Consider the following 12,185-nt stretch of genomic DNA (forward strand, 5'->3'; position numbering starts at 1 on the left):
ATGCGGGCTGGGTGTGGCGGGGCATGTGGGCTGGGTGTGACAGGGTGTGTGAGCTGGGTGTGACGGAGTGTATGAGCTGGGTGTGACGGGGTTAGCGGGCTGGGTGTGAAGGGGCGTGCGGGCTGGGTGTGACATGCCGTGCGGACTGGGTGTGGCTGGGCGTGACAGGGTGTGTGAGCTGGGTGTGACGGGGTTTGCAGGCTGGGTATGACGGGGCGTGACGGGGTGTGTGAGCTGGGTGTGGCGGGGCGTGTGGCCTGGGCGTGGCGGGGCTTGCGGGCTGGGCGTGACGGGGTTTGCGGGCCGGGCGTGAAGGGGCGTGCGGGCCGGGTGTGACGGGGCGTGACGGGGTTTGCGGGCCGGGTGTGAAGGGGCGTGCGGGCTGGGTGTGACGGGTGTGAAGAATGAAGAAGTGAGTAGGCTGAGCGTGACATTGCGTGTCAGTCGCACCCCACCGCTGGGTGTCTGCTGGCCCAGTCCGTAGCCTGTCAGGAATGGGGGCAGCTGTGATATGTTAGGATGGTGATGTAAGAAATGCCTTTCTCTGGGCGCTGGATGTGATATTCTTGATCCTAATTCTTATTGAAATATTCTTACTCACAGGGCTGCAGCACGAAGGAATTTTCCGAGTGTCAGGATCACAGATTGAAGTGAATGATATCAAAAATGCCTTTGAGCGCGGTGAGTGCTGGAATGAATTTTCCTTCAGTAATCCTGTGCTGTATTCATTCTGAACCATACCCCCCTTTAATTTCAGTCAAAGGGATTCCTGCTATCAGCATTCTCTTCCCTGGAACTGTGGTTTTTATGAGAGATTAAACAGCTTGACTTGGCCACTGAACAGTTAGGGAGTGTGTAGACTGCAGACTGGGGGACATCAGCAGAGAGGGAATCCTGGATTGTGGATTTTTGAGACCCTTCTGTACCTTTCAGTCTGTCTGACACTGAAACAAGCCCGCAGTGGGTCTCAGCATCCTCCCCATCAATATCACCACTCATTTACCCAAGTCACTGTGCCCAACACAGCTGTGTTAGGAGACTGTCTCAGTGAGGTGCTGGTGTTCCACGGTGATCTACTTTTCCAACACTCTCCCAGGGCCTGCAGTGTCACAACCAAAAGGCATCACCATTGGGTTGAACCTGGTGTTTGCTACAAATGGCCGTCTCTAATGCACAGGATACTAAATAATGGATACCTGCAGCTCTGATAGCATGTAAGATGGCCCAGCATTTATTGCCCATCCTTCGCTGTTGTTGAGAAGGTGGTGGTGAGCTGCCTTCTTAAATCGCTGCAGTCCAAGTGCTCTAGATAGATCCACAATGTCCTTAGAGAGGGAGTTCCTGGATTTTGACCCAGCAAAGCTGAAGGAACAGTGATATATTTCCAACGCAGAATGGTGAGTGGCTTGGAAGGGCTCGTGTCTCCATGTATCTGCCACTGTTGTCCTTCTAGATGGAAGTAGTGATAGGTTTAGAAGGTGTTGTCTAAGGAGCTTTGGTGACTTGTGTACTGCTCATTCCAGGTGGAACACAATGCTCCCAGTGTGTCAGTGATGGAAGGAGTAAATATTTAGGGTGTTACATGGAGCTCCAGTTGAACAGGCTGCTTTGGCCTAGATGGTATTGAGTTTCTTACATGTTATTGGGGCTGCACCCATCCAGGCAAGTGGGGAGTATTCCATCACACTCCTGGCTTGTGCCTTGTGGACAGGCTTTGGAGGGGTGAGTTACTTGCCTCAGTATCCCTAGCCTCTGACCTGCTCTTGTAGCTACTGCATTTATGTGGCGGGTCCAGTTTAGTTTCGGGTTAATGGTAACTATCAGGATATTGAAAGTGGTTATTCAGAAAAATACAGCAAACCCATCCCCAAAACCCCTTCCCTTCCCCTACTGGTGCCCCAATATCTTTTCAAGTAGGATATATAAGGAAACTGCTGGATCCAGATGGAGAATTAATTTGGAAGATTTTAATCTCCCAAGTGTCAACAGTAAACCAGGTTCAAACTGTGCAGTCATCCTCATTTTGTTTTGTTCTGTCAATGTTGATGAATGTAGGTGAGGACCCCTTGGCGGGAGATCAGAATGACCATGATATGGACTCGATAGCAGGAGTGCTGAAGCTACACTTCAGAGGATTGGCCAGCCCGCTCTTCCCCAAAGAGATTTTCCACGACCTAATTTCCTGTGTCAGTAAGTTGGATTAGTGCTGGCTTTGGGTTTTATTTCCCCCTTCTCTGGATCTGAACAGCTTGTAGCTGTCCCCGATTCCAATGGGTTGTATGGATTGGAAAGTGATTGCTCAGGGAGGGTTGAAGACTGAATGGAAGAGAGAGGGGTTGTCAAGGGGCAGCGTGCAACATTGCATTACATCTGACTTTGTTTAGAAAGGTTAACCCGTTCAATACCTGGAGGCAAACTTCATCCTTCATTCTCATTGGCTTGGCTTTATCATGACTGGTGGTGAGATAAAAGGATTGCAGAATTTGTTATTGTTCTCCTTGGAGTCGGAAGGTTAGGAAGATTTAATAAAGATTATCAAAATGATTTCAGGGATTGATTGACTTGAAAAAAAGTGTAAGAAGTCTCAGGAGTAGGCCCCTGTAGCCTGCTTCTTAGCTTTTTACTCCAGGCTGATCCTCAGCCTCACCTTTCCCTACTCTGCCCAATCCTCCTATTCCTCTCACTGTCCAAGGGTCTGTCTGCCTCTATCTCAAAGGCTCACAACAGTAAGTGAACAAATTTCTCCCTTACCTCTGGACTTTCTGTTGAGGGGGAAATAGCCTCTCAGTGCCTTCCTTCTCAAACTTGGTAAAGAACTATATCTCCCAATGAGAAACTCCATTTAAAGTACAGAGTCATTGCACTCAACCTCCCTTATGTCTACTGACTGAAAGATTTGTAAACACAGGAAGCAGAGTTAAGATAAATGACAAACACCCAGACCAGAGATAGGGTGAATTACTTCCTTCCAATGACTTAGTGTGATCTGGAATGTGCTCCTGGAATAACGGGCAGTGAAAACAGATTCCATACAAACCATTGAAAGGGAGTTGTGGAGAAAAGAGGCAGCAGGATGGCACTGATTGGATGGCTCTTCAGAAGGGCAAGCAGAGGCAGGACATGCTGAATGGCCACCTCCTGTGCTGTAGGATTTTAGGTAAAAACCAAAAGGACTGCGGATGTTGTGAATCTGGAACAAAAACAGAAGCTGCTGGGAAAGTTGAGCAGGTCTGGCAGCATCTATGAAGGGAAAAACAGAGTTAACGTTTCGGGTCCGGTGACCCTTCCTCAGACCCTGTTAACTCTGTTTTTGCCTTCACAGATGCTGCCAGACCTGCTGAGCTTTTCCAGCAACTTCTGTTTTTGTTCCTGTAAGATTTTAGAATATTACTGAGAGTCCGGAGTTTCTGGAATGATCCAATCTTGTAGCTAGATCCTTACAGCCTGCTCCGATGGGCATTGGTAACTTACAATGAAGAGGCATGAGGGTTGGGAATTGGGCAAGTTGAGATTAAGTTGCTGCAGTGTCTCATTTAGAGCAGTTGGGGTTAAAGTCAGCACGGAAAAGAAGCCGAGAGTTTGGTCAGACCAGCAGGCAGCGGTACTATCACCTGTAACTAGTCAGAGCCTAATGTGGGAAGGGGGGAAAAGAGGTGGAACTTCTCAGGGAAACAAGAATATGAGTGTTACGGGTTAGAAACTGCACCTCTACTGTCGACAGTTTCAAAATTACACCAAAATAACTGTTAAGATATGAAACAAATGAGGAGCTGATGGCTGTTATCTTGTTTGAAATACAGTTTATTTAAACCAGTGAACTGTGTTGATCACTAGTAGGATTTATCAATATTAGTAAAGTTTATCAATAGTTGTAAAGTTTGTAAGAGTTAATGAAGTTTCTTTTTTCTCAGTGGCTAAGAGCTAACTGACAAACGTAAGGACAGCAGAGCATCAGTAACCTGAGAGAGTGTGCACTGTGTGAGAGCTCAAGAACAAATTGTCCAGCAAATGAAAACAAATTGCTGGAGAAACTCAGCCCCCTTTGGGGTCTCTGGACCCGAAACATTAACTCTGCCTTTCCTCTCCACAGACCTGCTGAGTTTCTGTGTGTTTCTTTGTTTTATCTGAGTGTGAGAGGTGTTGTTGGTTGTAGTGGATTGTGGAATTTTAGAGGCAGCTGGTGTGCCTGTTTCAGTGAGTCTGAGAGCTGTGTGTGTGTGCACAGCCTGCTGTGGTAGGTGTGGTCATTCCCGCCCACCCAGTGTAGGAGTTGGAATGGAAAAGGAGACACCATCAGGTAGTCAAAATGGACCAAATAGCCAAAGAAGATGTCAATGAGCAGTTGCACATCACCGTGAGATGGAGAGTGATCAGCCAACAAACAGTCCTTATTCAAGCCACCAACATGGGGAAAGGAATCTGGTCCTGCAGTCAGAATTTTAAGGAACAAAGTAGAAGATTAGCAAGCAGGATGTCAAAAATAAGAATCTCCAAAATACTCTGAGTACCAGGCACACGTGAGTACAGAAACAGGCAACTAATACTGAAGCAGCACGGTATGGAGCTGGAGGAACACACCAGGCCAGGCAGCATGAGAAGGAGCAGGAAAGCTTATGTTTCAGATCGGGACCCTTCTTCAGAAATGGGGAGAGGGAGGGGACCTGGGAAATAAATTGAGAGGAGGGGTAGGACTGGGAAAGATAGGCAGGATGGTGATAGGTGAGTCCAGATCGGGAGTGGGGGGAATTGGTCAGTGGGATGGGAGGGGTGGATTGGTAGGAGAGAAGATGGACAGGTGAATGTGTGGAAGTTGGAATAGGAGGAAGAGCTTTAGGTTCCTGGGGTTTTGGGGTCGGTGCTGGGAGAGATGGGACATCTACAGGCGCATGGGTGCCACCAAAATAGAGCTGGGACTGAGTTCTGCGTGGGGTGTTTTGCTAGTGCAGGAGTGTGAACTAGACAATAGTATCAGAAAGGAATACCAACACTGCACAAAATATTCAGGAGAGATCAGTAGCACTGTAGTAGATAACAGCATGTTAATCGGTTGGGTCAGAGTAAGGAAGAGGAGTCTAAACCGAACTTTCTGTGCAGTTATGTGAAGTGACAGAGCTTGGTCAGTAAAATTGGTGAATTACAGGCACGAATGGCAACCTGCAAATATGAAGTTACAGGTAAGCATGAGACCTGGATTGGTGAGGCCTTGGATATTAAAAACCCCTGGATACAAGGTATTCCTGAAAGATTGGAAATAGTGGCAGTATTGATTAAGGAGAACATTATGATACTGGAGAGAGATGATGTCCCAGAGGATGCAACGACAAAATTGATTTGGCTAGAAGTGGGCGACTAGATGGGTGCAGTTGTGTTGCTCAGCGTAGCCTCTAGGTCACTGATTCGAGGGAAAGCTGTAAAGGAGCAGATCTTCAAGGAAATTACAAAAAGGTACACACACTAGATTAGCTGTAATAAGAGACTTTCCCTGTGTCTTTGAAGCCAGAAAGCACAAGGCGAACAGCTGTCGAAACTTGAGTCTGTGTGCAGTCAGTGCTGGGCGATTCTCCCAGTGACAGGATGGAGACTGCTGATTGAGAACTGGAACCATCTGGAGATGACGAGAGTAAATGTGTCAGCAGCTCAGGGCTCCGAGCCCACTTGCTCCACTGGAAGATACATACTTGAAGGGGAACTGTGTTCAGGATAGTCCATTATCTCAGTTAACCGATGTGACGTAGCTATGTGACCTGGACAGAAATCCCCCACACAGTCTGTGCTGAAGTTACACTTTGGAATTTTCCCTTAACTTTATTTTTTGATGTTAAATAAGGAAAAGGGATCCAACACAATCTGCTAAGATAATAAAATGTGAGGCTGGATGAACACAGCAGGCCAAGCAGCATCTCAGGAGCACAAAAGCTGACGTTTCGGGCCTAGACCCTTCATCAGAACACAATCTGCTGTTAGATCTCTGCTTTCTGAGATTTTATTTCATCCTTTGAGCTCCCGAGTTTTCTTTGTCTGCCTGTCTCTCTTTCTCTTTCTGCAGCCCCACCACTCTCTCCACTTCACTTTTCCTTCTCTCCACCAGCTTGTATCATATCTTCTGCATCTCATCCCCTTTTCTCTCTCATTCTTTCCTGTTTGATGCCCCTGCACTATTTCTCACATTCTCATTATCCCATTGCATTGTCTCTATCTTTCTCCCTGTCTCTCTCCCTCCACCCCCACTCTCCCTTCTTCTGCCTCTCTTTCCCCACTGTGTTTTATCCTACCCTCTCGTCCCCTTTTTCAATTTGTGTGTATTCTACTCTTCTAGCCTGGGGCTAACAGTTGAAACTAATTGAGCACAAAAGCTGACGTTTCGGGCCTAGACCCTTCATCAGAGCCCCCGAAACGTCAGCTTTTGTGCTCCTGAGATGCTGCTTGGCCTGCTGTGTTCGTCCAGCCTCACATTTTATTATCTTGGAATCTCCAGCATCTGCAGTCCCCATTATCTCTGAGTTGAAACTAATTGATTTCTTTAGAAGATAATGGGAACTGCAGATGCTGGAGAATCCAAGATAACAAAGTTTGAAGCTGGATGAACACAGGAGGCCAAGCAGCATCTCAGGAGCACAAAAGCTGACGTTTCGGGCCTAGACTGATGTAGGTTCTAGGCCCGAAACATCAGCTTTTGTGCTCCTGAGATGCTGCTTGGCCTGCTGTGTTCATCCAGCTGCACGCTTTGTTATCTTGGAGATAATGGGAACTGCAGATGCTGGAGAATTCCAAGATAATAAAATGTGAGGCTGGATGAACACAGCAGGCCAAGCAGCATCTCAGGAGCACAAAAGCTGACGTTTCGGGCCTAGACCCTTCATCAGAGAGGGGGATGGGGAGAGGGAGCTGGAATAAATAGGGAGAGAGGGGGAGGCGGACTGAAGATGGAGAGTAAAGAAGATAGGTGGAGAGAGTATAGGTGGGGAGGTAGGGAGGGGATAGGTCAGTCCAGGGAAGACGGACAGGTCAAGGGGGTGGGATGAGGTTAGTAGGTAGCTGGGGGTGCGGCTTGGTGTGGGAGGAAGGGATGGGTGAGAGGAAGAACCGGTTAGGGAGGCAGAGACAGGTTGGACTGGTTTTGGGATGCAGTGGGTGGGGGGGGGAAGAGCTGGGCTGGTTGTGTGGTGCAGTGGGGGGAGGGGACGAACTAGGCTGGTTTAGGGATGCAGTAGGGGAAGGGGAGATTTTGAAACTGGTGAAGTCCACATTGATACCATATGGCTGCAGGGTTCCCAGGCGGAATATGAGTTGCTGTTCCTGCAACCTTCGGGTGGCATCATTGTGGCAGTGCAGGAGGCCCATGATGGACATGTCGTCTAGAGAATGGGAGGGGGAGTGGAAATGGTTTGCGACTGGGAGGTGCAGTTGTTTATTACGAACCGAGCGGAGGTGTTCTGCAAAGCGGTCCCCAAGCCTCCGCTTGGTTTCCCCAATGTAGAGGAAGCCGCACCGGGTACAATGGATGCAGTATACCACATTGACAGATGTGCAGGTGAACCTCTGCTTAATGTGGAATGTCATCTTGGGGCCTGCGATAGGGGTGAGGGAGGAGGTGTGGGGACAAGTGTAGCATTTCCTGCGGTTGCAGGGGAAGGTGCCGGGTGTGGTGGGGTTGGAGGGCAGTGTGGAGCGAACAAGGGAGTCACGGAGAGAGTGGTCTCTCCGGAAAGCAGACAAGGGTGGGGATGGAAAAATGTCTTGGGTGGTGGGGTCGGATTGTAAATGGCGGAAGTGTCGGAGGATGATGCGTTGTATCCGGAGGTTGGTAGGGTGGTGTGTGAGAACGAGGGGGATCCTCTTAGGGCGTTTGTGGCGGGGGCGGGGTGTGAGGGATGTGTTGCGGGAAATACGGGAGACGCGGTCAAGGGCGTTCGCTTTGTTATCTTGATTTCTTTAGGAGGTCAGGCAGCATCAGAGGAGCAGGAAAGCTGATGTTTTGGGTCTGGACCCTTCTTCAGAAATGAAGGAGGGTAAAGGGACTCAAATAAATAGAGAGAGGAGGGGCAGTGATAGAAGGTAGATAGTGGAACAGATGGGTGGAGAGAAGACGGACAGGTCAAGGAGGTGAGGATGAGGCTAGTAGAGGTGAGTGTAGGTAGGAAGTGGGGGCGGGGCTTGTTCAATGAGATGGGAGGAGCGGATAGGTGGGAGAAAAACGGAGAGGTCAAGGAGGTGGGGACAAGAGTGGGGGTGGTCTTGGGATGAGATCGGGGAGGGGGGTGGGGTGATTTTGAAGCTTGTAAAGTCCACATTGAGGCCATTGGGTTTTAAGGTTCTGACTGGTTAATTCCAGATCTAAGACAGAGATTACATTCCCCAGGCATCTGATGGAAATGGTCATGGGACCAGACCCTTTTCTTCCTGAACCCACACTTGTCTCTGAGCTCAGATTCTGTACCCATTTCAGACACAAAGCGACAAGCAGATGTTAAGCACAGAATCTACAGTCTTCCACCTCCCACCCACACCACTGTGAGGAACATTGACTGTCAGTCTGAGCTCCAGGCACTTCCTACTCCCATATTAACTTAATTCACATGAATACTCCACATCACCTCTCCCTACTCCCACCAGCAACTTCACTTTTCCCTCCACACCGAGTGAGCAGCCCTCTTCATCTGCTGGCCTAGTCAACTCTGCTCCATTCCCCATCACCCCCACCGTTTCAATCCCAGCAAACCCTAACCCAACCTATGTTTGATCCCACCATCATGGGACCATCGCACCTCCCACACTCACTGGGTTTTTGAGAAAGAAGGGTAAGGCCTAATACCAGGCTCACAGCGTTCTCACATTCCTGGCACCCTCAGTCTGGCCTTTACCTCCCTAACATATCCTCCACATGCACTATCAGCCCCTACTCCTTACCTGCTGTAGACTTTGGGTGACTCCAGACCCACAACAATGTTATTTCCCTCTGAAATGGCCAAGTAAGACACTATTATTAGGCAATTAGAGATAACTCCACAGGGGCCGGTATCCCATCACCATGTCACGCTTTATTTAGAAGTGGAGAGTCCTTGGCACAGATCCAGCTCCCTCAGAGCCAGCTCTCAGAGTGAACAGAATCTCTGACACTCCTGTTTATACCTGTCAGCCAGGGATCCCTGATTGAACCAGATTAACTGCCCCGATCAGGGAACTCATATTCTCTGAGGTCCACCTGGCTTTGCATCAACACCCACATCTGATACGGGCTTTCTGGGAGCAGTTCCGGGGACATCAGCTTATTTAGCCCACGTTCCCAATCACTACCCTAATTTGCTACTTTAAGCCATTTGTTGAGTCGCTACCTTATCAAGGATTCAAACTCCTGTCCAAACGTATAAACAGCTTGTGACAACAACTTTGTTTCTTGCAGCACCTTTAATGCAGTGGTAATAAGCAGTGCTGGAGTTCACAGCGGGTCTGGCAGCATCCATGGAGAGAGCAAGCTAACGTTTCACATCTCGATGACTCTTCCTCAGAGCTGAAGCGCAGCGATAAGAACCACAGTAGCATGAGCAAACTCGAATGAGAAGCTTAGACAGGCGATTAAAATTCAGTCAGTGAGCTGGGTTTCAGGCAGTCTTTAATGGAAATATGACACTGGGGTATGACATTGAATGAGTTATAGGTTACGTAAGTAAAGGACCACTGTGTTGCATTGTTGCTTTCTGTACATCATTATTTCCAGCTCCCTTGAGCAGGTCCAGAACTGTCCTGGAGATCAGCAGGTACTGAGTGTGTCTGTGTTTCACCCACTATTTGGGTAAACATGAAAAGATTTGAATCAGGTTTGAGGCACATTTAGGCAGCGTCGTCTGCTGGCTAGAAGTGAAAGGGGGAGGGAATTCCAGGGCTTAGGGCAAAGCCACCAATGGTAGAATGGTGAACAATTTGGGAATGCAGCATGATTCAGGAATTGGAGGAGTGCTGTCAAAGGAATTTGGAGCTAGAGGAGATTACAGAGCTGGGGGCAATTAAGACAACAGAGAAATCTTCAACCAATAATGGAGTGCCGGGGATCTGCTTCTGTATTTGTCTCTGACATTCCGGAGTTGAGTGAGCTGCCATCACTCACTGTCAGAATTCACACATAACGGACAGTCAGTTGAAGAGCTGTGAAATCCCAGTTTTCTGATTGTCCATCATAATCGATTGACAAGATAATGTGTCTTTAAACTCTACAGCATCAACAGTGAGAGTAGGACATCACTTGAGCCTCTGTAAAATTAGAGATTATAGTCTCAACTGCTGCAGTGAACTTCAAGCTGGTGCTTCTCAAGGCGTAGATGCCTGTTTGGACATTAGTACCCACCTCTGGGACTCAATCCCAGGCCTTGTGACTCTGAGCTAGAGTCACTACTGCAGCACAGGAGCCCTCATGAGGGGTAGATATCTACTGAATTGACCCCAGTTCAGCGAGATGTTATTACATATCTCTGGAGTAGGTGGGTCTTGAACCTAGGCCTTCTGGCTCAGAAGTTGGTGCATTACCACTGTGCCACAACAGCCCTCCCTCACAAGGAGTAAAGAAAATAGAATAATTAAAAGCAAATATAAGTTTAAAATAGCCGTGAATTCCCATGATTGGAGGAACAGTGAGAGTGAAGGCAGTGAACAATCAGCTTGTATTTCATCTTTCCTCTGCTGGCTGACAACAGTCCAAAAATAATCATAATTATCTTGTCATTTTATCTATATTCCTGTGAGCCAGTGGGGAAAAAAATGAGCGAGAATGCAATAGCAAAGGGTAAAAGCTTAAATTTGAGAATGAAGCCAATGGTCTGTTGATGTGAAGGAATCATTGAGCAGGGGTCTGGGAAGAAAAGGAAAAGCAAACGTGTTGGTTTAGTTTTTGATGATTGAAACCTGAAACAAGCTGAATAACAGTGGAGAGTTTACATAGGAAGACTTGGCTCATGCAGAATGTTGCTGTGAACCTGCCTTCGGAATTGGTCTGGATTCTGTTAAATGTGAGATTCAAGTGATTGTGACCCCTCCTGTAGTTAAAAGAAATGAGGTGATTACAGAATGTGGACAGTGGTCAAAAAGATTTGAGGAGGACGTGACAGGCATTTACACAGGGTCTGATACCTTAAAAATGGCACCTTTCCAAGACTGGAGATTGTGAAGAAACATCAGGTTTCTGCCATCCTGCAGTTACTTCTGTGTAGACAGTGTGCAGTCGGAAACACAATATTTAATATTCTGCCTCCTCCCCTCCTTAGCTGGGTATTTCCCATTGATACTGAACTCCACAGACTGAAGCTGAGTTCCTTCAGCAGATCTCTCAGTTTCAGGCTTATTCAGCTGTATTCTGTTCACCACAGTAATAGAGAAAAACCAATCTCTCTGGATCATCATGTGGGAAGATGGTGAACCTTTGCTAATGTCACTGGATTAGTAATCCTGAACCCCATGGATTCAATTGCCACCATGAAATTTACCCTCTCAGAAAATCAGGGATTAAAAAATTTCAATGGAGACCATGTAACCATAGTCAATTGATGTATAAAAAATGTCCATATGGCTCACCAACATCATTTAGAGACAGAATCCTCATCTGGTCTGGCTTACATGTGACTCCAGACTCACAGCAATGTGATTCTCTCTCAATTGCTGTCTGCCCAATAAATACTGGCCCAGACAGTGACACCTACACCCCATGAGCAAATTGAAAGAAATCTATTCCGACTGGCCCGTCAGTGAGGAGGGGCTAATGTCCAACTGTACCAATCATCTGGGGCAGGATTTACATTTGGTCTTTGGCATGAAAAGTGTACCTTGGGTGAGGTAACTAGTCCTCAGTGGTCTGAGCACTGGATTGTTCCAGGGAGAGTGTAGGCTGGGATCTGGAGAAGGGAGGTTCTCTGCGGACTATTTTGTTTGACCTGATGCGTTTCTTGTTCCCACTTTTTGCAGCAATTGAAAATCTCACTGAACGAGCTCAGGAAATCCGTAAAGTTCTCCTGTGTTTGCCAAAACCCACCATCATCATGATGCGTTACCTGTTTGCCTTCCTTAGTCAGTGAGTATTAATGAGTGTCTCACAGGAGCCTCTAGAAACTGTTTCCGCTCTCTTGTCTTCATATCACGCTGCCTGACATCCAGCATCTCATATTAACGAGACAACTTCTCTCTCATCAACGCCACCATTCCTA

At 47.6% G+C, this 12,185-nt stretch overlaps 1 protein-coding gene across 2 annotated transcripts in view; it reads left to right on the forward strand.

Moving 5' to 3' along the window:
- srgap2 (SLIT-ROBO Rho GTPase activating protein 2) overlaps positions 1–12,185 on the forward strand; it is a 253,415-nt gene that overhangs the window by 206,873 nt on the left and 34,357 nt on the right. For both annotated transcript variants that reach the window (XM_059653296.1, XM_059653297.1), the window contains exons 14-16: positions 604–681; positions 2,056–2,190; positions 11,947–12,052. In XM_059653296.1, coding sequence (XP_059509279.1) covers positions 604–681; positions 2,056–2,190; positions 11,947–12,052 — 319 coding nt within the window. The remainder of the gene's footprint in view (positions 1–603; positions 682–2,055; positions 2,191–11,946; positions 12,053–12,185) is intronic.

The sequence above is a fragment of the Stegostoma tigrinum genome, chromosome 21 (genome assembly GCF_030684315.1).
Source record: "Stegostoma tigrinum isolate sSteTig4 chromosome 21, sSteTig4.hap1, whole genome shotgun sequence".
NCBI lineage: Eukaryota > Metazoa > Chordata > Chondrichthyes > Orectolobiformes > Stegostomatidae > Stegostoma > Stegostoma tigrinum.